At 43.4% G+C, this 26834-nt stretch overlaps 1 protein-coding gene across 1 annotated transcript; it reads right to left on the bottom strand.

Moving 5' to 3' along the window:
- LOC101732684 (tetraspanin-11) lies at positions 1–25863 on the bottom strand. Its single transcript, XM_031898684.1, has 6 exons — positions 25641–25863; positions 7586–7660; positions 5902–6006; positions 3750–3908; positions 3154–3240; positions 1–493 (listed from the first exon to the last, which is right to left on the bottom strand). Exons 1-6 carry the CDS (start codon positions 25830–25832, stop codon positions 413–415), a joined length of 699 nt encoding a protein of 232 aa, XP_031754544.1. The 5' UTR covers positions 25833–25863; the 3' UTR covers positions 1–412.
- Between the last annotated feature and the right edge of the window lie 971 nt (positions 25864–26834).

The following is a 26834-nucleotide window of genomic DNA, read 5'->3' as shown; positions in this document are numbered from 1 at the left end:
CAGAGCGGCCTAGACCCGACCCTATTGCCGCTTCCTCTGGCCTCCAATGTCCTCCCCTGGCACGCTTTACATACATTCAGTGCATTCAGGGGAGGACATCGGTCAAGGGCCCCTGCAGGGGGAAGGGGGGGTTAGGGATGCACGACTTATTCAGAAAGCACCACCATGAATGCAGAGAGCTGCCGATTCCACACTTACAGGATAATAACCATTACTTACATGTGAGCAACCAACATGTAGGTTATAGTGGACAAAGGGAATCAGACATATAGAATTTAGGGGTCCCCTAGATATGCAGTAAGGATGGGCCCCAAGGAGCCACTTGCAAATGCCCTCTGTCCTGCCCATGAAACCCCTATCTTCTGAGGATCTTATAGTCAGTGAACATAAGAGGATGGTATAATCTGCCCAATCACATGACATCATAGGATTCTTCCTTCTCTTCCTTATAGAGCACGCAAAGGAAACAAGCCGTCAGTAATACGCCAACGAGCTAGATGAAATGGAATAGAAAGACAAAGTATAATTTAGTTACATTTCTTTTATTATCCATCCGGCATGGAAAGCCTTTAAATAATATAGGAAAAGAGATTATATTTGCTCCATTTGCTCCAGGTCTTGTAACCCAGCTATGGTTATAGCTTGTTGTCCACTTATTAGCTTGTTAGTCACAATTGGCCACCGCAGGTACAGAACTATGCAGTATGGGTAGTATTGGCTGGACCTCAGCCATTTGCCTACCTTACAGTCAAAATTCAATTAAAGTGTTAGAGAAGTCATACTCGGGTTAAAGGCAAGCCCAGAAAGAGACTAGAATCCACTTTAGAAGCGTAAGGGAGATGGGCATCAAGTTGCAGTTGAACTACATCACCCTTCCTCCACACAGTTGCAGCAAGGACTCAGCTGAGACAGTAACACTGCTTTACTGTTCAAAAGTAGTAGTTTTGAAAGGATTTTGTGTACCCCCTTCTTTTTACCTGGTACAGTATTATAGAGGGTTTTAAACCTAGCAATGTTTGGTAGTACAGGGGCATTCATATATTATTATGTATTCAGCCAGATAGATGATGGTTAATGGAAGCATATCTACTATACATTGTGCCGCAACACAATCTCTTTAACTGCTTGTTACCAAGGTGGGACAAAGCCCTCATAGACCCCAGCCAAGGCCAATTCCCATAAGCCTTTTCTTATTTCCATTGTAGGTCTATATGATACCTATTATATTTAGCACTGTCTGTATCTAATTGTTGTGAGAGTGGTCCCTAATGTCAGGTTTTCTGGTGGGGGCCCTAGAAGGCCCAAGCTGGGGCAAATGTTTGAATAAGACAAGTAATTCACGTGAAGATCACTAACATTTTTATGTAGTTAGGACTTTTCTCCAGCAGGTGGTGCTAAAGTGTTTGATTTCTTTTCGTTTGAGGGACTGCTTTCTGATTGCTGTTTTTTAGGTCACCCTGGTTATAAGAAGTTTATCAACCTCAGATTTACCTGCTCTGATAAAGGCAAACCTAGACAGTTTTTAAACCTGGCATTTTTTTGGACAAGGACCACATAGGCCTACACAACTGGAACTGAAGCTTCTGTATACATACTGATGGAGTACTGCTTCTGTTGGACCCACTGAAGTTTTAGTTACTTTTTATTGATAAACATGCACAATTCTTTGTGTTGATTTTATGTTTTAATCCAAAAGTATTATTTGCTGGAAGCTGTAGCGCAGGAACAGCAGGGATGGGTCCTTATATGGCTCATATGCCTTCCATAAAACTGTTGCTCCACCCAAATATTACTGCATTGCATTTTCAGTAAGGGTAAAAGTGCAATGGGAGTTATAGTCCAGCAACTACTGATATGGCTCCCTAGAGTGACATTAGGGGGCATTTATACAGACACTTGGCAGGTGGCACAGGCCATCATTGTCCTTACCCCCTGCTAGAGGGCATTCACAAAGTGCAGGTCTCCAACAAAATCTGGGTAAGCCATGGTTGAGCTACAAAGCTATCATTGGCTTGAGCGTAACCTTTGTTACCCATATCCTTTAGCCTCTGCAAGCGGGACCGTTGATCTTACTACCGGCCAAGAGCTACTTGCTTCTGCTGAAGGCAAGTACCTCTTGACCTACTTTTATTTACTACCCTCTGGCCAACCCACAGGGATGCCATCAGGAAATTACAGGGAGCACTGCAGTCTTGGGCCTTAAAATGAAAAAGATCAATTAATTGGTCACAAAAGGGGTAGTGCTTGAGCAGGAGTAGGCAGGTTTGGGTAGATTGTTAGTGGAGTTTTGGTATAATTGAGGAGTGGCTGTGCACATTTTTTTTTCCACTGGACCACATTTTACCCATTGGTAGGGGCCACATCCCTAGAGCCCAGCTAATTTAGAAGTATGAAGCCCCATAATTACTTATAGCAGCCCTTTCTGCCCATCGCCACAACAGCCCACTGTTGGCTAACTACCCTGTCCCCAACATACTTGCCCCCCCCTCTCACTTATTGGCACAGACAGCTCCTGCCTGCCCTTTCAAGAATTTAGAGCAGGGGTCCCCAACTGCTGGTCCGTGGACCGTTGCCAGGCAGTGGGCTGCTTTCTAGTGGGCCGCCTCTGTGAATATGCTGTGTACGCAAAGCAGCATCTGAAGAAAGGCGCATATAAAAGCGTCACATCTTTTTAGGCGCAACACTGTTATACAAGCTTTTCTTCAGGCGGCGCTTCACGTACACAGCATATTCACCTCGGCCGGGAAGTAAATGAATGCGCCGGGGGTTTAGTTGCGCCGATCAATGAGACGCGCATATAGAGACGTGGAGGAAAGCGCAGCATGTATAAAGATACAGATGACCGCCCTGCACATATAAAGGTGCAGATGGACACGCATAAGAACGCGTTGTGCGTATATAGGTGCGAGTGAACGTGTGCAGCCCCTCCCCCCCGGTCCAAGGAAAAAATTTCGTGCTTGACACCGGTCCTTGCTGCAAGATAGGTTGGGGACCACTGATTTAGACCTCTAGTTCTGGCCCTGGTGGATGTGTCTCTGTACTGACATTGTTTCTATTGTGAAATGTAAAATTATTTGTGCCCGCTGGCCCACTCAGTGCCCCCTGGTGGTTATGCTCACATAATATAAAGTGGTGTTGTGTGATACATCTTACCTGCAAGCATGCAATTCCTATTGACACTGCTCCAATAAGCAAGAGGTGTTCTTGGATAAACTCTTCCAGTTTTGTAATACATCCTCCCTATAAGCAAATAACATGATTATTAAAGGGAAACTAAGGACCAATTAAAGTGGTCTGATTGTTACTAACAAGGGCTGCTGTACTCATTTCTACATGATGTGGTTCTGTGGCCCTCCCCATCCACATAACCAGTGCTCCCCAGCCCCTCCAACCTTCCTTCTTGATTTATCTGCTGTCTTTTATTTATGTTCTTATGTCTGCCCAGCCCAACCTCCTCCAGTGATGTCAGATTGTGGGGTCGGGTTGGGTGGAACACAGGTACATAAGTGATGACAGCACAGTGGGGGTGGTAGGTTCTGGGTTGGAAGGAGGCAGGTTTTGGTTGGCAAATAGTTGGCCTGCACATCACTAGGAGTATTCCCTTGCATCAGTTGGGCCGCTGGCCCTGGAGAACATGAAAAGAGATTATTATTATGGGGGCTTAAGAGAAATAATGAGATTTGCCCAAAGAGCAAAATGAACACTTCAATATCTGGTATCTATGTGGTATTGGCAAGTGCTCTCCTTACCTCCACTCTGTATATGTTAGATGGGTGGTCTCTTCTCCCACAATGCAGAGTCTTTGTCTTACAGCAGCTGTCAGGTACTACTCTATCCTCTGACTGCGTTGAGCTGATGTACTCGCTGTGCTGCCAGTCATTGTAACTGCCACTTCCACAGCAATGGAACTGGCACACAGAAGGCAAAGAATCAAAATGTCACTATTACCAATGCCAACTTGAAAGAAAATATCTAAGTAACTTTCTAGTCTGCAATCATTTTAATGGTTTGTGAATGTAATTGCTGTTAAAAGCAGTGTCTGCCTGTCCTTTGCTGAACCATTGAAACAATTTATATTGGAAAGTTGCTTACAACGACATTTGCTTTCATTATGGAACATTTTATTTTTAAAACTAGGCCAGGTCCCAAGCAGTGGTCCAAATGGGAGCCACTGCCCCTGTACCAACCCCTTCCCATTTAGTTCTTGCTCAAGGGAGACTGCATTAATTATCTCTATTATTACTAGACCCTGTTCTGTGTTTCAAATTAGGCAAATGATGTCTGAGAATGAAATAGATGTGCAATAGATCACAAACAACCTAGACTTGCTCGCTCATCATCATTGAGGTTCTTCATGTTTGCTTCAAAGTAGATCACATCTACACCAAGCCCACAACCTAAAAAGCAATTAAATGTGACTGACACAATCTGTCTTTCATAAAACCATGCTGATTCCTACTCGTAATGCCATTTGCCAGAACATAAAGTTAAATGTTTCGAATAAGCTAGCAGGCCTTATTCACATTGACTTTATCAAGCTAAGCCATCTGTGCCACTACAGAGTATGTCCTGAAACTCATATGTCTCTATTGCATACACCAAAGAAAAGAAATTATGAGGCACGTTTGCTTTTTTAGAGTCTCATAATTCTGTTTCATAATTCTTTTTAATATTGATATACTTTTAGACAATCTTGCAATTATTTGTTGCCTATGTAGCTATCAGTTCCAAGCTTTTTGCCTTTTTAATTGCTGCTTTATAACACTTGTAATATTTATATGCGAGAAAGTGGCCTAGCTAAATTTGAACTCCCTAATCACTCAAGGGTGTATTCCATCAGGCCCTGGGCCTCATTCACATTGACTTGATCAAGCTAAGCCATCTGTGCCACTAAAGAGAAGATGCTGGAACTCTTATTTTCTATTGTATACTTTAAAGCAGTGATCCCCAACCAGTGGCTCGTACAGAGTCGGACTGGGGGGTGAAGGGCCCACCGGGACTACTGTCCCAGGGGCCCCGCAGGTGCCCCCAGCCAGGCACGTCCCCTAACCCCCCCGCAGGGGGCCCCCAACCCCCCTCGCAGGGCCCCCCTCCCGACATCCTCCTCCGAGTGCATAAATTTGACGCGTCAGGGGAGGAGTAGGAGGAGTCAGGGGAGGGAGAGCACTGCTAGATTTTTCCCGGTGTCCCGGCGGCCCAGTCCGACCCTGGGCTCGTGAGCAACATGTTACTCACCAACCCCTTGGATGTTGCTCTCAGTGGCCTCAAAGCAGGTGCTCATTTTTTAATTCTTGGCTTGGAGGCAAGTTTTGGTTTCATAAAAACCCAATATAATGCCAAACAGAGCCTTCTGTAGGCTGCCAGTCCACATGGGGGCTATTAAATAGCCAATTATGGCTCTTGTTGGCACCACCAGGAACCTTTTTTATACTTGTGTTGCTCTCCAACCCTTTTTCCATTTGAATGTGGCTCATGGGTATAAAAGGTTGGGGATCCCTGCTTTAAAGAAAAGAACTGATGAGGCACATTTGCTTTTATAGTGCCACCTAAAATCAAATTATTTCCATTTCATAAGCCTTTTTTTACTATTCATATATTTCCAAACAATTTTGCAATTAGTTGTTGCCTGTGAAGCAATCTGTTCCCAATTTTGGCCTTCTTAATTGCTGCTTTGTTGTTGTAACACTTGTAATATTTATATGTTTTAAAATAATTGTCCGTACCCTCTTATGTTAAGTCAAGGTAGTCCTTAACGATTTTACATTTCCTTCATGCAGTTTCTTTCTGTGCTTACAAATGTTTTATTAGCTGCATATCCAAGGATTTTCTTGGTTATTTACACTGCTCTGGAAAACCTGCTAAATATTCATAAAAGTAGAAAAATAATTAAGATTTCCTCACATCCTGCTGGAGATGATCAATAGCACTAGTAATGTGCTTCTTTCCCGGCTCGGCGTAGGTCTCCACGATCGTCTTATTGAGATTCTGCTTTAGTTCTTCGCTTATCTTTATGTTGAAAAGAATTAAATAAAAAGAGCATGAGATATAAATCACTGTAACTTTGGAAAACTAAGGGAAATATTAATCTAAAACACAGTGCCTTTACTTCTACACGTTTCTCAAATTCAAAATCAAAGTTCATTTTGCACCTGATTTGCATCAGAACGCATGCTCAGTTGCATGTTTTGATGCAGCAGTCACAACTTGGAATGCAGCCGCAATTATGCTGGAAATATGGTAAACCCACTGCATTATGGGTAAAAAAAAGTGGCGATTTGTGAATGAAATTGCACTTTGTACACTGCAGTTGCATTTGTAAATGACCCTTTATTTGTACTTGTATTTTGAAAGCCAAAAATTCATGACAAAAATCCAGTTTGTGATAACAAAATATAGCTAATTTATTACAACATCCTCAGCTGCATTTGTGCTAGAAAGGAGGCAAGTTTTTGCTGGCATTGATGCCATTTGTTAATGGTACTTGTGTCCACAGATGCTCTTTACAGTTCCCTATAGAGAACCATGGAGGTGCCATCACCTTCTAGCTTGCAGTAACTTCAGGATTCCCTCTGCAAGATGTGCTAATAAGCACAGCAGACTGCACCCAGATAATTATGGGCAAAGATCATAATTCTGACAAACATTTGTGTACAAATCATTTTAAATTGCACTGGCTATTGCATTAATATTAGACTCAGTTGTGGTGAACACAACACTGGCTCGGCCAAAATAAAATTCAAATTGTGGGGAAAAATGCTGAACTGTAGGTAAAAAAAACAGTGCACATCTGAAATCGATCCTTTATATGTTAAATTATCACAAAATAACATGCACCAAAGATAATTCTGTAACAACAAAAACTGCTTTATAATTCCAAAATTCATTATGTCAGCACAAAAATGAACACTATATATTTTTGTAACCAGCGCATGAGTTGTGCTCAACCCCAATGCTGCTCCCTCTATCTCAACCCCAATGCTGTTCCCACTCCACGTTTACAACTTTAAAATCAAAACTGGTCCGGGGGGCTGCATCGCTAGTGAAGACAGGATTTCCTCAGTACCCTGCATCAATGGGCACAGGGTACTTGCATCTAAATATGCACACCGAACACCGAAAATGACATCAACCAGACTCAGTGCCCCATGTTGCACAATGACACTGGAATTCTGGGGAAAACACTGCATTATGGGAAAAAAACATGGCGATTATACTTGTCATCAAATGTCTTTGTAACAATTTTGTGCTGACAAAAGTCTGTTTGTGGTCACAAACTTTATTTTTCCTTACTGAGATCATTATATTTTTTTTTTTTGTGATTGCTAGGTCTTTTAGGGTCAGATCCTCAGTATAATCAAAGACACCAGTCACAAATGCATTACTTGTCTGGCACAGAGATACAATTAAATAACATTATTTAAAGAGAAGATTGAAATCAAGTAAAGGCAAACACATGTAAAAGTAATGCGACAATAATATCCATTAAATATGAGAACACTCCTCTGGCATTGCTACAGTAATATATAACAAGAGAGAGATTGTGCCTAATGCAGCGTAGAATAATATACATAAATACTGCACTTACCGTCTCATGGTACAGATAAGCCAATACCCCTGCAGCCAGCTCTGCCGCATAGACAGAAATTAATATTGATAAATACTGGAAAGAAAAATACAGAAATGCGAGACTCTTTTACAAACAAAATATTGTATTAAAGTGAGATTAATAATTTTGGAAACATTCAGTAAAATAATTTTAGCCATAGGTAGTGATTCTTACCAATCTATCACCATCTATCCTTCTGCAATGCTGTGTATCTACTAGTCATGAGATTGAGATAGTCATGGCATTGAGGCAGATGGCACTTTCCCTTTGCAATCTCTACACTAAAATATGGTCTCTTAAATTTATCATGTGGCAGCTTTTTGCCCCCTAGTAGACCCTCTCAGCACTGCCTATAAATATTAAACAGTGGCTTGTGAGCAACATGTTGCTCACCAACAATTGGATGTTGCTCTCAGTGCCCCCAAACCAGGTAGTTATATTTGAATTCCTTACTTGGTGGCAAGTTTTGGTTGAATAAAAACAAGATTTACTACCAAATAAAGCCCCCTGTAAGTGTACATAGAGGCTGCCTAATAGCCTTAATCTTAGTCCTTATTTGGCACCTCCATGAACTTTTATGATGTTTATGCTGCTCTCCAATTCTTTTTATTTGACTGTGGCTCCCAAATAAGAAAGGTTGGGGACCCCTGCTATAGAGAATAGGAAAGGCAAGGAAAAACTTGAGTGGTTTTAAAAGAGTGTTTAAATGACTTTCCATCCAAACTCCAAAAGCATACAGGCTTCTAATGGAACTGACCATATTGTGTATGACTGGGGATCAAGAAAGGCATGGGAAGGAGATGGGGAAGGAGAAAAGGCAGAAAAGGAGATCAGGGCAAGAGTGATGAATAGGCAGAGGGAGAACAGGGATTGGAAAGGTTGAAAGGGGGCATGAGCATGGGCTAAGGAGATGGAAGAAGGTGGAGAAGACACAGAGGTGGTGGAAATATTAGAGAAAAGGCAGATGAGGGAAGGTGCATAAAGGAAGCAGACAGGACTAGGAAAGAAGAAGCAGGAGATGGAGAAGACACAGAGGTGGGGAAAGGACCAGGATAGAGATGGAAAATGGAAGGATCATAGAGGAGGCAATTAAAGCGGACCTGTCACCTTAAGAAATAATTTCATATTGTTTTCTATTGTGTTTGGCAAGCAAAATAAACTTTACTTACACTATATCAATTATTTTAATCTTATTTTCTTCAGCCTTGGAATTCACAATTGCAGCAAGCAGGCAGGGGCCATTTTGTGGACACTGTTATCAAAGCGGCATTGCATTCTGCCAATATCTTGTTTCTGTGCCAGTATGGGGGGACCTGATGCCCATGTCCATGCACTGGTTACAAAATTACATGGTGAGGAGGGAGGGGGAATGTGAGCAGTGCAGCAACATTTAAGTAGTTCTGAATTGAAAGTGAAAGTAACTGACTGCCACACCTCTATGCCTAAGGCATAGAGGCGGGGCAGGCATTATATGATTGACAGCTGGGATTTTAAAATGCTGTTATAATGGGTATGGATGTGGTAATAAAAAAATTATTTTGGGTTTCATGTTTAATTTGAAAATGGCTTTTATTATCCAGCTTTTCATGTCTGGGTGACAGGTCCACTTTAAGATTAGGAAAGAAAAAGAAGGAGATAGAGAAGACACAGCGGTAGGGGAAAAATCAGGGAAGAAACGAATGATGGAAGGAGCATAGGGGAGACAGAAAACTGAAGTAGAAGAAGGAGTTCTGGTGGAAGGTGCATAGAGTTTGGGGCAGCTAAGTGGAGGAGGTGGAGAGAGAAACAAATGAACCCGCATGTTTTAATAATGGAATAGTTTGATATGACAATTTGTGCCAATCTTTTCTCTAAATATTTGGATCTGATTAGGTTGTGTAGACTGGCACTGGGAATAGACACAGATGCATATAGCACAAGAGGACTAGTCAGCTGCATTGCAGAAGGACCATATGCATTTATTGGATCACCAGGGCAAAATCAACAATAACAAAATCAGAGAACATACCCTTATTTCACCTGTGTGCGTGTACCGAAAGCATTTTATTTTTATTCTGCAGAGGGAAAAATGCTTGAACTGTCAAGAGAAGGTCTGGAGCCTCAAAACTTTTGCTCTAATAGATCCAAGGAAAGTGGTAATTGTGATACAGCTTGAGAACTAGTATAATAATATTGGTTTCCTCCTCCTGTTTAAGTGCTAGACCTCTGCAAGACCATGATGCTGGTCCATGAGGGTCCACTTTAGAAGTTTTCCATTGACGATTATAGTTTATGTAAGTGTAGGGAGCTATAGGGTTAACATCCCCTATAGATTTAAACTCTACCTTCTTTATTTTCATTGTTACTGGGCAGATGCCCATGAATCTATTTTGCATATTCTGTATCATTGGCCCATAAGGCTTATGACCACTTTCTACCATACTTTGAAATAGTGTTTGGTTAAGGGTGGTCCTTCCTCTTTGGCCTGAATCTGTTGATCAAGGTGGATATACCACTGAGCCTGGGATCAACAAGGCCCCAGAAAAGCTGTGCTTTACTAGTGAAGTTGGGGAGCAGGGACCTTGTGAACGAGGCTTTATCCAGAGACGGGTTAATATTTATTATAGGATCCCTCTGGGAAAACTACTTAAACTACCATAAGCTCTCTCCACATGCTGTCTTAGTTCTGCCTTGACTGTGCTGAAACTGATCATTGTTTGTTCTACTCTGCCTCTGTGGACTGTGAGTATTGATAACCCTGCCTTGATTGTCCTGGAAAATGGACTAGTTTTGTTTCTGTTTGTTGCAAGAATCTTCTGGCATTCTCTTTATTTCTTATTTTTGCACACAACATAAGTGAGTTGTGGTTAGAGTCCAATGTACCCCATGTTCTATTGCAATCTACTGTAGCTGGTCATTGTCTGTTTTCCTGCCAAAAAGGGGTTACATAATGGATTTCTATAGAGGACTGTGGCCAGTCTTTCAGGCAGCATGTGTACAAAGGGGGATTAATGGGAAAGTACGTTTTGACATGAGCTCATTCAGTTGGGCTAAACCCTATATGTTCTGATACTAGAACAGGACAGACTGTAGTACGATGGAGCAGATGTAGATTAAGACAGACAGAATGGAGATCGATATGTTCACAGAAGTGAACAGTCTGGAGTAGGATGGAGCAGGAATAGAACAGGACAAAAGAATATAACAGTAAGGCAAGACAGTCAAGGATACTAAGACATGGCTAGGATTCTTATGGCCTGGCAAGAATTCACACACAAGGAAAGCAGAGGTAATAAGAGTTAGGGACAGGTCTCAGAACTCAAGCTCCAAGATATTGCAGGAGCTAGGGACTCAGCTCTTATGCACTGGCCAGAAGATAAGAAAAGGGAGGATATATTTAAGGTGGGAGCTGTGCTTGGCTGGATCTAAGTGGCCAACAAGGCTGGTGGGTATTGATGCACCAGGAATGGCAGATACACCCAAACTAACTGGGATACATTCTTAACCCAGTGTTTAGTGAAAGGTAATTAGAAGCCAGGAGGTCCAGCAGTCCAACAGTCATGACATGACATTTGTGGACAGTTTTAGGGCAGCAATTGTGATCTGTCCAAGCAGACCCTAAGGCTTTTAGTTTTTCATGCAGAAAGAAAAATCCTTTAATATTCATATAACCCTTAAAGTATTTCCTTTTCAAAATTCGATACTGTGCTATTTTTGGAAAAACTTCAAACAAACAATAGCCAATTAAAGTTCTCCCACCCCCTTATATTTTGCCATTCCGGAGTTTTGTGCCCTGTGTAAAAACTATAAGTATTTCAGATCTCATAGGGAAAATGAAACCCTAGGAGGCCTTTTATAAAAACAAGCGGATTAGACTTTTAACAGTGGGAAGCACCTTCAAAGAGCCAAAAAGGCTTCTTATTACTGAAATGCCTGCAGTGTTAAAAGATGAGCCAAAGGTATATTTAGCCTAGTGCATGCATGAGCAATCATGAAATTACATGCAGTATAGAAATCTACAGACGACTACTGTGCCCAGCCTGGCATGACTTGAGAACAGCGGGAGGGGCACAGAGGCAGAATGCTGGAGCGTTTTATATTTGGTGCATGAACCAAACTGAATAATTCACTGAATATTTGTCAAAGAAAATATCTAATGTATGTAGAACTATTGTTTCCACTCACTTTCTACAAATGTTCTGTAAATTTTGTTGGCGTAGGTTATCCAAATGTTCCCAGACATCTGCCTTTCCAAAGGTTTGGACTATAATCTCAATATATTGGATATATTCAGCAATACTACTGATCTAATGGGACCCGTTGATGTACTACAAATCCTAGCATACTCCTTAAGGGGTTGTTTACCTTTAAAGGACATGTAAAGCCTACATTTGCCTACAATGTATATCATTTGAGCACCATCACATTTTCCTAAACCAAATAGCAGCTTTCACCTGGTGGCCATTTTTCCTCATAATCAGATACATGCAAACAGCATACACGCACACAGACCCTTATTCAGCATACATTTCATCAAGAATACAGACTTGCACAGGCTGAACTGTGTCTGATAAAAGTTCTGCTTTGTTTGAGCTGAGCTCAGGAGAGAAAGTTAGGAGAAAAAAATTGAAGCAGACAGTTGGAGCTGAGTTTCTATGGGAACCAGTAATGCCATCTCTTCACTGGCTGCTAGACTGGAGGGCGTGTTTAGTAATCTGATCTTAGAACAGCTGAACATGCCCACAAGCCAACAGCCAAAGCAAATTCCCGAGGGAGGGGGCAGAGTGGGTTTCAGGAGGAGAAGGAAATCCAAGTGATTAAGGGGATGTTGCAGCCTTACTATTAACCTCTGGACAACCAGTGTGGAAGGTTTTGAAAGATTTCAAAGAGGCTGTTCACTGATTACATTTTTGTGTGTAATGTTTACATGTCCTTTAAATGAACTTTTAGTATGACATAGATATTGATTTTCTGAGACAATTTGCAATTGGCCTTAATTTTTGTGGTTTCTCAGTTATTCAGCTTTTTGATCATAAGCTCTCTGTTTTGAATTTGAACAGAATTTGTGGTTACTAGGGCCTTGAAACCTTAGCAACCAGGCAGTGGATATAAAAATGACAATAACAATTAAACTGTAGTCTCACAGAGCTGCATTTGTTTGGCTTCCAGGGTCAGTGACCCCCATTTAAAAGCTAGTAAAAGGCAGAAGAGAAAGGAAAATAATTCAGAAACTAAAAAAAAAAAATGAAGACCAATTGCAAAGTTGCTAGAATTAGGATATTCTATAACATACTAAAAGTTAACTTAAAGGTGAACTACACCTCTACAGTGGTTGTGCTCTGCCACTCCAAACCCCATCCAGTACCATTGCTGGCTCATTATGGTCCTATTGTGTCACAAACATAGGAGCTACAATGGGTGTGTAACGCTTTTCTGACCCAATTTGGAATAAACCCAGGCTAGTGGTAAATAGAGAGCATGGGTTACATTTGCGACACTTAATACAAAGGGGTGAGCCTCCGCTATATGGGAGAATCAGGATGGAGCGAGGGTGTAGTGGAACTACAACTAGCTGAGGTGTGGTGTGCAGGTGATAAAAGATGGACGCCAGAGGATTCTTGCTGATCAACTATAGTACAATTTATTGAAAGGCACAACTTGATAGTGCAGCAGGGTATACTCACAGACACAGCAGTGTATGATGTCACAGATAGTACAGCGGATGTGACACTTTAGGCACAGAATAACCCACTTGGAGGATGCACAGAGGATTAGTTGACACCTAAGATATAGACCTTTCAGAAGGGAGTGTTCCGGCCGACTGTGGTCCAGGGGAGAGCTCCTAACACTGGTACCTGGCGTCTAATAAAACCGGTCCCTAAAGAACAACTACAGAGCCGGGGTGGACTAAACCCTTTGTTACAACTCCTGGTTGGGGCTATTAACTGCCCTTGCTAAATAATCTGACTACTCTCACCACTTCTAGAGGGTGCTATAAGTAAAACTGTCTGTGCTGGCTAATTCTCATTCACGGGGCCCTGTCCCCGACTTATAAACTGGCAGTTCTCTTTACTGAGACCGTGTGTCTCAGGCCCGATGACATGCAGCCTGAGAGAACAGCAGCCAAAGAGGAAGACACTTCCTGGTGCAAGACACTATATAGTCTGCACAAGGGGAGTGGTCAACCTGGCTAAACCTATAGAGGGCAGCCTAATAACAGTAATCTGAGTGTAGAGGGCTCTGCCCTATTACAACACAGATAACATAAAGATAAGGGATAAGACCATAGGGAGCTTAACCCTATGGGTCCCTACATTCACCCGGGGGAAAAATCCATTCCGACCCGGCAATGGCAAATAATATTAAGTACACATTTCAAGCAAAAACAGTAGTGCATTGATTTAGTGCAAAAATACAGTATCCTTACATCCATTTCTGATACCCTCTCCTGAGGAGTATCTGGTACATTGGATAGCTGTAAAGAAAAGATTAGGCACATACAGCAACTTTATTGAATCATATACACTTTGAATGTCCTGTAGGATCACTCCAGTGCACACATGGGAATTTTTCTGAGGTACAGGTTCCCAGGCACCATCTTAGCTGTAACAGAATTTTTGATTTAAACAAAATATTAACTGTTTCGTTGCTAGTTACGTTACTGTAAACCATATACATTCATGAGTGTCATAATAGATCACTCAGGCACTTTACTTATAGATCCATGACATACCATCTGACTCTGCAACAGAGGTATGACAGGCACAATACTTAGAAATCTTGAGTCACCTTCCTGCCCCTAAACAGTGGTGCTCAGGTACACACTTAGGTATCCTTAATATACCACCTGTAACCTGCAACAGGGATATAACAGAAACTCTTACACATGAGGACGATCCTGCCTTCACTCAGGGGTCCCCAGGCACATGCTTGGCTGTAAAGAAACGGTTATTGGGCACAATTTAAACTGTAATACATCCCCACCCATCAACTTTATTAAGTCCAGGCCTTCCACCCTAACCCAGTGTTCATGAATCTCCCGACATGCACTCTGTAGGTGTGGATTAGGCAGAGGGTTCTACCCTTAGATGAGGTAGATGAAAATAGAAGTTGAAGTGGGATGGGGCGCAGCAGTCTTTGTTTGTTCACCCAACTGGTAACTTTACAGTCTCTCCTTGAGAGAGTTCCAACTTAATAGAAAACAAGTCCACCACTGTGGACATAACTTGAAGAACTGGGTCACCCTATGGCGGCAAAAATACGGCAGTCTCTTTAGGGGTGCCCAAATATGGTGGGTAATCCCTTTAACAGCTAGGGACATTCTACCCACCTCCCACCCGGGGGAAAATCCCATCAGGGAGGGGCATCCAGAACCGCATGGGGTTTTCCACCCACCTAATGGAGGTTGCGGTCAAACCTGGCCTTTGTAGCCTCGTAAGAGATGTAGTAGCCCGGATGGGGCTTGTCGATCTTGCCTCCACTGGGGAGGTCAGACAGCAAAGAGAAATTTCGGTCCTCTTGATACTTGCCACAGGAACGAACCCGGTGTTTGAGGACGGTCCGGCCAAACCACCACTCTCGGGCAATGTTTGCAAGGTAGTCCACATCCTGGTGGCGTCGCTGTGGGTTGGTGGTAAGCAAGCCCCCAAAGCCAATCTTCTCTCTACGGGTCAGCTCCCCGTAGATCCACTCATCAAGGTGCTTGTCCACCTCATCGTATACCCACTCGGGGGCATAGGGCATATAAAATTGCCAGAGTTCATAAACTTTAGAGTTTATTAGTCTCTGCACCCGGGAAACAGCCCGGTACTTTTCAGGGTCTGCACGGCCCGGAGCCACCCAGCAGGTCTCATCCTTACTGAAACTGTAGGGAGGTGGCGGGGTATCCGGCATTCCAATAGCAGCCTCAGACTCCTGTGGGGGCAACTGTGGAGGAGTGGCTTCCTCTCCCTGAGGATCTCTCTCTATGGGGCGCCCGAACTCCATGGCACTCCAATTGGGTTTAGGGTATTTGCGCCTGGATTGTCCAGGTACTGGGATACCACCCGGTGATAATCCTCCACTAGCCCCATCTGGTGTGGTAGAACGGCCTCTGCCCAGCCTGGCAGAGAGCCCCAGCAATTGTAGCTGTTTCTCCACAGGGGTGACTTCAACCCCCACAGAACTGGCTGTAGACTTTGCCTTCCTGTTATAGGGCCATATGGCCTCAGACACACTGTCCAGAACCTCTCCTGAGTGGTCGGAAGAGGACAGCAATATATCCCCAGATGATTCAGCCTGGGGTGGTGATACAATTTCCTTGGGTTCTGGGATAGGAATTGGGGTAGTAGGCCTCAGGGGGCTTGTACTGGCTCTGAGGGGGGTCTCCACCCTCACTATGGGGTCAGTCCAGCATTTGTTGGTGCAGGCAGGGCAGCTGGCTCTCACATCCTGCAACGCCTTACTAACCTCCTGTCCACAGCACCCACAGTATGGCACTACCAGTTCCTCCCCTTCATCTCCGTACTCAACTCCAAAAGTGCCCAGCCACATATACCTTTTCTGTGGCGGTGGGCTATCAGTGCGGGTCGCCATCTTGGGACCAATGAAGTTATGGCTGCAGCCGCAGCAATGTAGTGCAAACCCCTGTTGTAAGATATCCCACACTGCAAGAGCCTCCTGTAGGCGTGCTCAGGGATCCTTGGCCAGTCTATTGTACAGGGTTTGGCAAGATAATTATTATTAGGTAGATCCGGATGCAGCCGCGATCCGGTCTAAGCACAGGCACAGTCCCAGTAGCGTAGGCTGTGACGCTGGTATTATTGATTTTCTGCTGTATATGTCGCAGCCGCAATCCGACTCTTTGTGCAGATATGGGGTAACCCACAGCCGTGGGGTACTCACTTTCTTGCGCACCTCGGTGCGATAGTGCCCAGGCCGCAGCCGCTGGTCCTGGGGGGCGCAGATATCCGATCCTACTGCAGCCGCAGTGGTAGATAATTTCTGGCAAAGGTAGTGCAGGTGAGTTTAGCGTGCTGGCAGTCGCGCAACAAGTTAGCTCAGAAGCTTTGAAGGGAGCTCACCCACATGCGTCTCTTCTGCTCATGCAAGTGAGAGGCACAAGATGGCCGCCGTGACGTCAGGGTCACGGAAAATGGCTGCCAAATCTCACAAACAACCCGCCTCTCGCGGGATTTCGTAGCAAAAAGAGCGCCAAATTATAAGGGCGGTGAGTGACAGATCCGCCAGCCAATGGGAGTAACGGGAGGAATCCTCAAGCCCGAACCCACGGCCAATTAGTTATCTGAGATTTCGATCAGGACTGCAGGCGCCTTTTGCCTAACGCGTCCGGCAGTGCCTGTCAGGAAAATTTAAAGCAACACACACACTTTTACTCAGCCCCTCAGGTAATGGCTCCGAAAATTTCAAAATGAATTTAACCCTTCGGGCCCCACGTTGGGCGCCATAAATGTAACGCTTTTCTGACCCAATTTGGAATAAACCCAGGCTAGTGGTAAATAGAGAGCATGGGTTACATTTGCGACACTTAATACAAAGGGGTGAGCCTCCGCTATATGGGAGAATCAGGATGGAGCGAGGGTGTAGTGGAACTACAACTAGCTGAGGTGTGGTGTGCAGGTGATAAAAGATGGACGCCAGAGGATTCTTGCTGATCAACTATAGTACAATTTATTGAAAGGCACAACTTGATAGTGCAGCAGGGTATACTCACAGACACAGCAGTGTATGATGTCACAGATAGTACAGCGGATGTGACACTTTAGGCACAGAATAACCCACTTGGAGGATGCACAGAGGATTAGTTGACACCTGAGATATAGACCTTTCAGAAGGGAGTGTTCCGGCCGACTGTGGTCCAGGGGAGAGCTCCTAACACTGGTACCTGGCGTCTAATAAAACCGGTCCCTAAAGAACGACTACAGAGCCGGGGTGGACTAAACCCTTTGTTACAACTCCTGGTTGGGGCTATTAACTGCCCTTGCTAAATAATCTGACTACTCTCACCACTTCTAGAGGGTGCTATAAGTAAAACTGTCTGTGCTGGATAATTCTCATTCACGGGGCCCTGTCCCCGACTTATAAACTGGCAGTTCTCTTTACTGAGACCGTGTGTCTCAGGCCCGATGACATGCAGCCTGAGAGAACAGCAGCCAAAGAGGAAGACACTTCCTGGTGCAAGACACTATATAGTCTGCACAAGGGGAGTGGTCAACCTGGCTAAACCTATAGAGGGCAGCCTAATAACAGTAATCTGAGTGTAGAGGGCTCTGCCCTATTACAACACAGATAACATAAAGATAAGGGATAACACCATAGGGAGCTTAACCCTATGGGTCCCTACAGGTGCTTGGGTGCAGGATATTTGACATCTGTTTAAATCTTCTTCCTAGTCCCTAGTGTGGCTTCCATTTTTTTATAAGCAATAGGAGTGCACCCACTTGTCAGAAACATGCTTGCATGCTTGTCAGAAACAAGGGATACTTATTAAAAAAACTCAATTGTTTGGGAGCCTCTCTGATTTGCCCCCAGGGTAATTGCAAATTAGTCCTTATTTGCTTGTACAGGTATGGGACCCATTATCCAGAATGCTCGGGACCAAGGGTATTCCAGATAAGGGGTCTTTCCGTAATTTGGATCTCCATACCTTAAGTCTACTAAAAAAACTATAAAAAATTACTTAAACCCAATAGGATTGTTTTGCATCCAATAAGGATTATTTATATCTTAGTTGGGATAAATTACAAGGTACTGTTTTATTATTACAGAGAAAAAGGAAATCAGTTTTAAAATTCTGAATTATTTGATTAAAATGGAGTCTATGGGAGATGGGCTTTCCGTAATTCGGAGCTTTCTGGATAACGGGTTTCCGGATAAGGGATCCCATACCTGTATAATTAAGTTTTTGGTCATCAGAAATAGGGAGTGCAGTGGGACAGTTTTAGAAGAAGGTTTAAATCCCCTTCTGTAGATTATAGGCCACTAATTCTATAGATTATAGGACACTATGGCAGTGCTGTCACTATCGGCATGGAGTTTGTATGTTCTGTGTGCACTAAAATAACATGGCATGGAGAATATAGTAACATAGTAAGTTAGGTTGAAAAATGACACATGTCATCAAGTTTAACTTTAATGCCTATATATAACCTGCCTAACTGCTAGGAAGGCAAAAAAAACATCTGAAGCCTCTCTAATTTGCTAATTTGCCACAGAGGGAAAAAAATCCTTCCTGATTCCAAGATGGCAATTGGACCAGTCCCTGGATCAACTTGTACTAAGAGCTATCTCCCATAATCCTGTATTCGCTCACTTGCTAAAAAGCCATCCAACCCCTTCTTGAAGCTATATAATGTATCAGCCAGCACAACTAAATCGGGGAGAGAATTCCACAACTTCACAGCTCTCACTATAAAAACCCTTTCCAAATATCTAAAGGGAACCTCCTTTCTTCTAAACGGAGTGGGTGCCCTTGACATGTCAGTTGGAAGGACCTACTGGTAAATAAAGCATTAGAAAGATTATTATAAGTTCTCCTTACATATTTGTATATAGTTATCATATCCCCCCTTAAGCGCCTCTTCCCCAGTGTAAACAGACCAAACTTGGCCAGTCTTTCTTCATAACTCCATACCCTTTACCAGCTTAGTTGCCCTTCTCTGGACCCTCTCTAACTCAATAATGTCCCGTTTACGCACCGGAGACCAAAACTGCACGGCATATTCTAGATGGGGCCTTACCAGCACTCTGTAAAGGGGAAGAATAACCCCCTCCTCCTGTGAATCTATACCCCTTTTAATACAGCTCAAAACCTTGTTTGCCCTTGCAGCTGCTGCCTGGCATTGCTTGCTACAGCCAAGTTTATTATCTACAAGGCCTCCAAGGTCCTTCTCCATTATGGATTTGCCTAGTGCAGTCCCATTAAGGGTATAAGTGGCTGCATATTTTTACATCCCAGGTGCATGACCTTACATTTATCCACATTAAAGCTCATCTGCCACTTAGCCGCCCCGACTGCCAGTTGGTCAAGATCCTGCTGCAAGGATGTCACATCCTGGATAGAACTGGCTGGTCTGTAGAGTTTTGTGTCATCTGCAAACACCGATACATTACTTATAATACCCTCCTGTAAGTCATTAATTAAGTTAAACAAAAGTGGACCCAGTACAGAACCCTGAAGGACCCCACTATGGACTATATTTTTAGAAAAGGCACATTAAACTTGGAACCATAACTTTTTTGTGTTTAGTTACTGTTCCACACGGTGGAGTTAATGATTTGACAGCAGAAGGGACTGAAATGAATGACTCTTATAACCCCAGCCTGGCTAATCATGAGTTGCCTGCACTTCCTAACTGGGTTATGCCTGAGAACTACACAAATTGGCCCCAGGGGGCAAGAGAGATATTCAAAAGTCGCTGACAGCATATTGCTCGCAGCCGTATTATATTTTTAAGCAGTGAAGGATTAGAGAGCTTTACTTTGAATAGTCATGTGACTGTAGCACTGTACAGTGACCTGGTAAAACTCATCCCTGCAACATTCTTTGCAATATTATATGCTGGAAGGGCTTGTTATATAATCCCATTTACATTTCCCATAATATCACTTGCCCCATTGTGCTACCTTTGGGCTCATGTCAGACTAGCATTTTGATCACTGTCTACAGGCAAAGTTTTCTCATAGTGAACAAGTCTGTCCTCGCTCCCCATGTTTGATTCCAGTGTAATATAATGACCCAAAAATGGTACAATAATCTGTGTAATATAAGAGCAAGGACCAAAACCCTGGTTTCTATTTTTTTGGGGGTGGCCCAGCACTGGTATAAGGCACTCAATGTATTACACTCCTTATTGTTAGATGTTTAAAGTTAAACCATTAACAATGAGACTTCTCATGTACTCAAAGGTTTAAATACACCCACAAGTGGATTAAAAGGGGCATAGATTTGTGGGAGGAGGGGGTTATTCTTACACTTACAGAGTGCTGGTAAGACCTGATCTACAATATGCTGTGCAGTTTTGGTCTCCAGTGCTCAAGTGGGATATTATTGAGTTATTTAAGAGGGTCCAAAAGGCAGCCACTAAGCTGGTAAAGGGTGAGGAAAGTCGTTGAGAAGTCCCTTTGTGCCGCAACATCTGCCATCTCTAGGTGTCTGACCTCTTCCTTCAACTGCCCGCCCCCCATTAGTGCTTTATAGATTGTACTAATATTGTGTTCTCTTCTTCCCTCCAGTATTGCTCTATTGCAGGGATCCCCAACCTTTTATACACATGAGCCACATTCAAATGGAAAAAGTGTTGGGGAGCAACACAAGCATGGCAAAAGTTTCTGGGGGTTCAGTTCAAATAAGAGCTATAATTAGCTATTTGGTTGCCTACAAAAGGCTCTGTTTGGCAATATACTTGGTTTTTATGCAACCAAAACTTGCCTCCTTACCAGAAATTCGAAAATGAGCACCTACTTTCAGACCACTGGGAGCAACATCCAAGGGGTTGGTGAGCAACATGTTGCTCACAAACCACTGGTTGGGGATCATTATCTTCAGCTATGGCTGGGATTTTAAGCCAGAAGGGGCTGAGGTGCCAGAGCCTAGTGGTGTGCTGGCCCGGAAGGGGAGAGTGGTCAGTGTTTGCAGGAGTATAGTAATCTTTGTGACATATCAAAGGAAGCCCTGTGTGCATAGGCCAAGATCAATGCACAAGAATGTTTTGTGAGTGGCTGAATGACATGTGTATTCCCTGGCTTGGGGTTGTTTTACCCTCCTCCAGGTATCGAATAGAGCCATTGCTTCAGACTAGTGGGCCAATATGGAGCTCGGACTGTTTCCTGGGGGGATCCTATTAATACGTGGATTCATGACCATGTTTAGATCACCTATTATGCACATAGGTGCAAGGGGGACATAGAGAGCACAAAGAGTTAGCACTGTGTTGTATATCTAACAGTGGAGGAATACAAAGCTTTCCTGTGGGTCTGTTTTAACTTCTAAAAATTGAAAAGGGGTAACTTTTCACACCAGTATGGAGACACCACTGGCATATGTTCATTAATGGACATGTTAGCTGTAGACATTTTTTGAGGTATCTAAACAATGTTGCTCCTTTGTACTTTAAGTTCATCCTCCTCACATTCCGTTACATAATCAACACATCCATGGTAACAGTATTTAGTGTACTGAGGAAGGTATAGAACACTCCCAGAAGGATTGAATTGGGGTAGGGAGGAAGAAAATAGAGAGAGAGTGAGTAGAATACAGTACAAAACTAAACAACAGTAACTAAATCTAGTATAAATAAATTGCTTTAAATTTATTTATACTAGATATACCATGACCTGGATGAATGAAAATCTTCATAGACAACAGTAACTAAGATAAACACATTGGTGGGCCAATACAAGTAACAGTTAACAAGGGGAACAGATTGCCCCACTAGGGAACGTTTTCCAAATATTTGTGGAAGCATACACAAGGGTGTATATTCCTGTCCCCAAATATACATGCATCAGCAGCGATCAGCAACATCGTGATATGCAGGTGCTTAGCACAATCTAGTTGATTAGCTTGTTGATTGCTTGGACATGTCAGTGGGCCCTGGTTTTAGAAAGGCAGGAATTTGGTATGACATTGAAACAGACCGTACCCATTATCAAATGTCATGGGCCTTATGTGTTTAGAATGAAGTTAGGGTGCAAGTTTGTCAAGGCTTTCCACCTCCAGTCCGGTTAGGAAGAGCAGGGTCAATCTGTAATTATATCCCGGGGTTTGCTGCATTGCAGCTCTGCAGATGGTATGGGTCATATCGGTGATTGAGCTGTTAGTGCTCAGCCAGGGGAGTATTGGGCCTTCATTTCCTAGGCCTTCTTTGGTCTAGCCAACTGTTGGCCTCATCTAGTGTGTTGAAGAAGTGAATGTTCAAACCCTCCTGGACTAGGAGGCACGCTGGATACATCATGGCATAGACCAGTTGCTCATCCCAAAGTAAATTTTTCACTGCTGTGAATGTGTCTTTATTGCTTCTGAAGTGCCAAGAAAAAGTCCAGTAGATGGAAATAATAGCATTGTTTACCATGATGGGGCCTTTGCGTCTGTCAATAGGGCTGCGCCTCTAAAGTTTAGAAGTTTCGCCAGGAGAGGCCTTGGAGGTGCTCCTGAGGGGAGAGGTCAGGATGGAACATGGTGGGCTTGTTCCACAACCAGCTGCAGGGAGAAGGCTGTTTCCAGGTGGTTAGAAGGTTCGCCACAGGCTTTATTTCCATTTCTCCCCGTGCAGATGTGCTTTAGGGGTGTTAGTAAGGTACCAGGTGCTTGTTGCACTTGATCTAGGATCAATCACTGACGTTTAATGTGCAGGACGATGGAATGAAGAATGGGAGCTCCTGAAAGTCCATCTTATTATGCCACCATCTTGAATACACTCCGTACATTGTAAGGATTTAAATTGAAATATATTGTACGTATAAATTGCATTCGTGAGATGGTAAATGACATGTCCAAAGAAACTAAAATGTATTTCCTGGTATGAAACCAATGGTATGAAACCAAGCTAATTTGGTCCATTGGCCCTGGAAGTCCCAATCAGTCACCTATTCCCTGTGGGAATGAAGTATTGCTCATATACCCAAGGGTTTACATCAATTCCTGGTCCCTTGAGTTATAAATCTGCTCTACATCATAGCAAGAGGGAGATCTGCCAGAGGGCCTGAGGTGGACGTAGGCCTCAGTGCAGGGGTCCAAGATAAAGCCCCAACCCTGAGAACAAGGCTTAGCAAGTAGCTAGCTCCTGTAATTGTTCACACCAAAGGTGTAAGATTGTTCAGTAAACCTTCAGTTCATGGTTAAAATGACTGGCACCGCTTTAATTTATTCTTTATCCTGTCGTATAATCCCTACAGTTCAGCAACAACACCAGTCCCCTATACACTTCCAGCCGAGAGATAGGGTTGCTTTAAGAAGCTCCTATAGTGCTTAAACCCATGATACTGTGCCCACCATCGGGCATTGCTGCTAAAGGCAAAGCTCCTAAACTTGCTCTGCTATATTCCCCATCAGTGCTTGCACAGAAATTCCATAAAGGTCAATGGAATCTGCATTGCATGTTAAAACATTCAAGAGATATATGTTTCTTTATCTGGTTGTTGCTTTAATTGCACAACTTCTCCCCGTAGATGAAAAGTTCTCATTAAACAGCTAAAATGCCTTTTGCATGAGTTTGCAGTATTTTATATTGCATTTCTGGGCACAATTAAAATTATTTAGGTTTGTGTTATAATACTCAGAGACAGAACTCACCTATGATTCCTATTTATGAATCACACATAGTTCAATATACTATAGGCATGTAAGGCGTGAAAGAGCAATAAGGGGCAAAGCACAAAAAGTCACAGACGTGTCAAAACTGGGCATGGTTGATGAAAAATGGGAGCGCGACAAACACTCCGTAACTATTATGACTGAATGATGTGCAAGTTCAAGGGCAGCAGAAGTGACGACTATGTGACCCTCCCTGCCTACTCCTAATGAATTCAGTGCTGCCAAAAGAAGGCAGCTCTGTATTCATGGGATAAATGTCTCTCCTCTCACTCAATTACAGCTCATCTACAGCTTCCAGCATGACCTAACCATGATAATATGCTATGCTATGCTGGGATTAGTAGTCCAACAATTTATGAATAAGTATTGGTAAGCAACAGTATTTAAATCTTCTTGAATAGGCAACAGGGCCAGAACTAGGGGTAGGCAGGGTAAGCCTATGCCTAGGGTACAGTTGGGGAAGGTGCAGTTCAGAGCAGCAGACAGCCTAACTAAAAGTTGGCTCTGTTGGCAAACAAGGGAATAACAGAAGAGAGGAAGCCAGGGGTGTGCTCGAATTTGTAGTTCTTAAAAATATAAGTATTGGTGAGCAACAGTAAATCTTCTTAAATAGGCAACATGGCCAGAAATAGAGGGAAGGCAGGGTAGGCATGTACCTAGGGAGGGTGTACTTCTGAGCAGCAGAAAGCCTGAGAGTTGGCTCTGAAAGTGAGAAATCAAGCAAGTGAATAACAGGAGCAGGGAAGCCAGGGGGACAGAGGTCTGAGTGAGTAGGGGGCAGAACTGGAGGGTCGACCGGCCAAGCATTATTACCTTTAGGTTCTGATAATCAGTAACTAGAGCAAGAATGCAGATGTATTAAGATCACTGAGCCATCATAGAACAAAATGCAAAAACAAATTAATAACTATGCATTCAAAAAATATTTCCTTTTCCCTGAAAATTACCAGTAACATAAAGGTCTCCTTTACAGTCTTTTGGGTGAGGCATCAAGTCCTTTACAGTAGTCTAAAGCGTAACAACTTTAGGCTATATCCAAAGGGGTAACTTTATTGCCAATCGAAAATGAGGATAATTGCCATCTATAAAACAAGGCAGATGAGTGACACCAGCTACACTGTTCACTAGTGACTATAAGGATTTGCTAAACACAATTAATTGCATTAGGGCTCTGGCACACGGGGAGATTAGTCGCCCGCGACAAATCTCCCTCGTCGAGGGCGACTAATCTCCCCAAAATGCCATCCCACCAGGGAAAATGTAAATCGCCGGTGGGATGGCATACGCGGCGCCGCAATTTCCCCAAAATCGCAGAAGTTACCTTTAGAGGAAACTTCTGCGATTTCAGTGAAATCGCGGTGCCGAGTATGCCATCCCACCGGCGATTTACATTTTTGCCAGTGGGATGGCATTTCAGGGAGATTAGTCGCTCGCTACAAGGGAGATTTGCCGTGGGCGACTAATCTCCCCGTGTGCCAGAGCCCTTAAACCTGTAAATTCCAAGAAGCTTCATTATCAGCAATTCACAAAAGTAGCACAATCTCCCCATGTTAAATAACACTGGCACTGGGGAAAAAGATTCCTATTGGTAAATCATCTTGCATTTGTAATTGCGCATCCATTGCCTACTTAGGAGAGCTTTTGAGTGCATTTATTAGCAATAGTATTTTTTCCTGTATTTGTATACCACTTACGGTCATTTACATGACCTATAATGTATTAAGGTTCTCCATCGTTACATACCACTGTGAGACAGCCTTTGTGTTCTCGTATCATTGCACCACAGCCAAGAAATCCTGCCACCATGACCACCCCTCCAGCAAAAAGTAGAATATACGCAGACACAGCAAGTGTACTAGTGGCAAGGAAATTTATGTAGCCGCTCTTTTCCATCAAGGTCCATGCTCCTATGGTGATGACTGCAGCGCCCCCCATCTGCAAAAGGAATCAGAACTACGTGTATTTGTCATAGACTAATGCACAGGCAACACATTAATGTGACATGGATTAGTGATTCACATCATGTGCCAACTATAGCCCGCCCTCTCCAACCTGAACCCCATCCAGTGTGCCACAATTACTTAAATACCTGGGCCAGCGCAAGTATATAAATTAAATTGGGCAGCAGGAACTTAACCTGAAAAGTATATTGAAGAGTGTTGGGGAGAGGAAAGTAACTGAACAGAGGGATGGATCCTGGGCCCACCACCCTCCCAAAAATCAAAAGTTTGCAAAGACCCGTGGGTTTCCTGCTAGCCCATACACCACTAAGGTTGATCTCTTCTTAAAGGACAATGAAACCCAAAATCACTGGGGGTGAAATTTGTTAGGTACCAGGGACTCTGGCTTGGGGTAGGTTCTGCAGAGGGCCCCACCATTCTAGTTGGTCTTTCGAATAATCCTATGCACTTTCCCTGCTCTTTTTGGATTTTACATTCACACACTTGGGAAGGACTAAAATCATGGCACATTTCCCTTTGAATCCCTCTAGGCCAAGCTGCTCTGCTCCTGCTCCTCCTACCCCTCCTGCATTGCAGCACTGCCACTTGTATCGCCTATTGCAAATATGGGAGCTACATGGTTGACCCTCTTGTTTGCAGAAAGTGTTCCAGTGGAGCTGCAGGCCAGCAAAGTTGTACCCATGGACTGACATTAGGGCAGCCTACTGTCCCCAAAACCTGTCTCCCTAAGCCTGGGCCTTTATAGCTTTCCCAGAAATCAGAGCCTATCCCTCCCTAAAACTCCCAGCATGCCTTTTTCTCAGTTCCAGAGTTTGTTGTGAGCTATATCTGGCAACCTTTGGGAATACCCTTGTTATACCAAACTGCTATAGTAGGTTTTCTTCCTCATTATTATGGTCAGTAGTCTGACCTAGAACACTAATTAGAGGAGGAAATTGCATGAATTCTGGAGCTTAGTAGTGGGCTGAACTTAAAC

This window comes from Xenopus tropicalis, chromosome 3 (genome assembly GCF_000004195.4).
Source record: "Xenopus tropicalis strain Nigerian chromosome 3, UCB_Xtro_10.0, whole genome shotgun sequence".
In the NCBI taxonomy this organism is placed as follows: domain Eukaryota; kingdom Metazoa; phylum Chordata; class Amphibia; order Anura; family Pipidae; genus Xenopus; species Xenopus tropicalis.
Note: the sequence above shows the minus strand (reverse complement) of the source record. Positions and strands in the feature narration are given on the sequence as shown.

What these genes read in the sequence shown, in the direction of transcription:
- LOC101732684 (XM_031898684.1), bottom strand. Translation starts at nt 25,832, where the DNA reads ATGGGGGGCGCTGCAGTCATCACCATAGGAGCATGGACCTTGATGGAA. An exon ending in ACAAAGGCTGTCTCACAGTG is followed by an intron (nt 7,661 to 25,640) that starts GTATGTAACGAT and finishes TTTTCTTTCCAG; the next exon opens with TATTTATCAATATTAATTTC. An exon ending in CTAACATATACAGAGTGGAG is followed by an intron (nt 3,241 to 3,749) that starts GTAAGGAGAGCA and finishes ATTTGCTTATAG; the next exon opens with GGAGGATGTATTACAAAACT.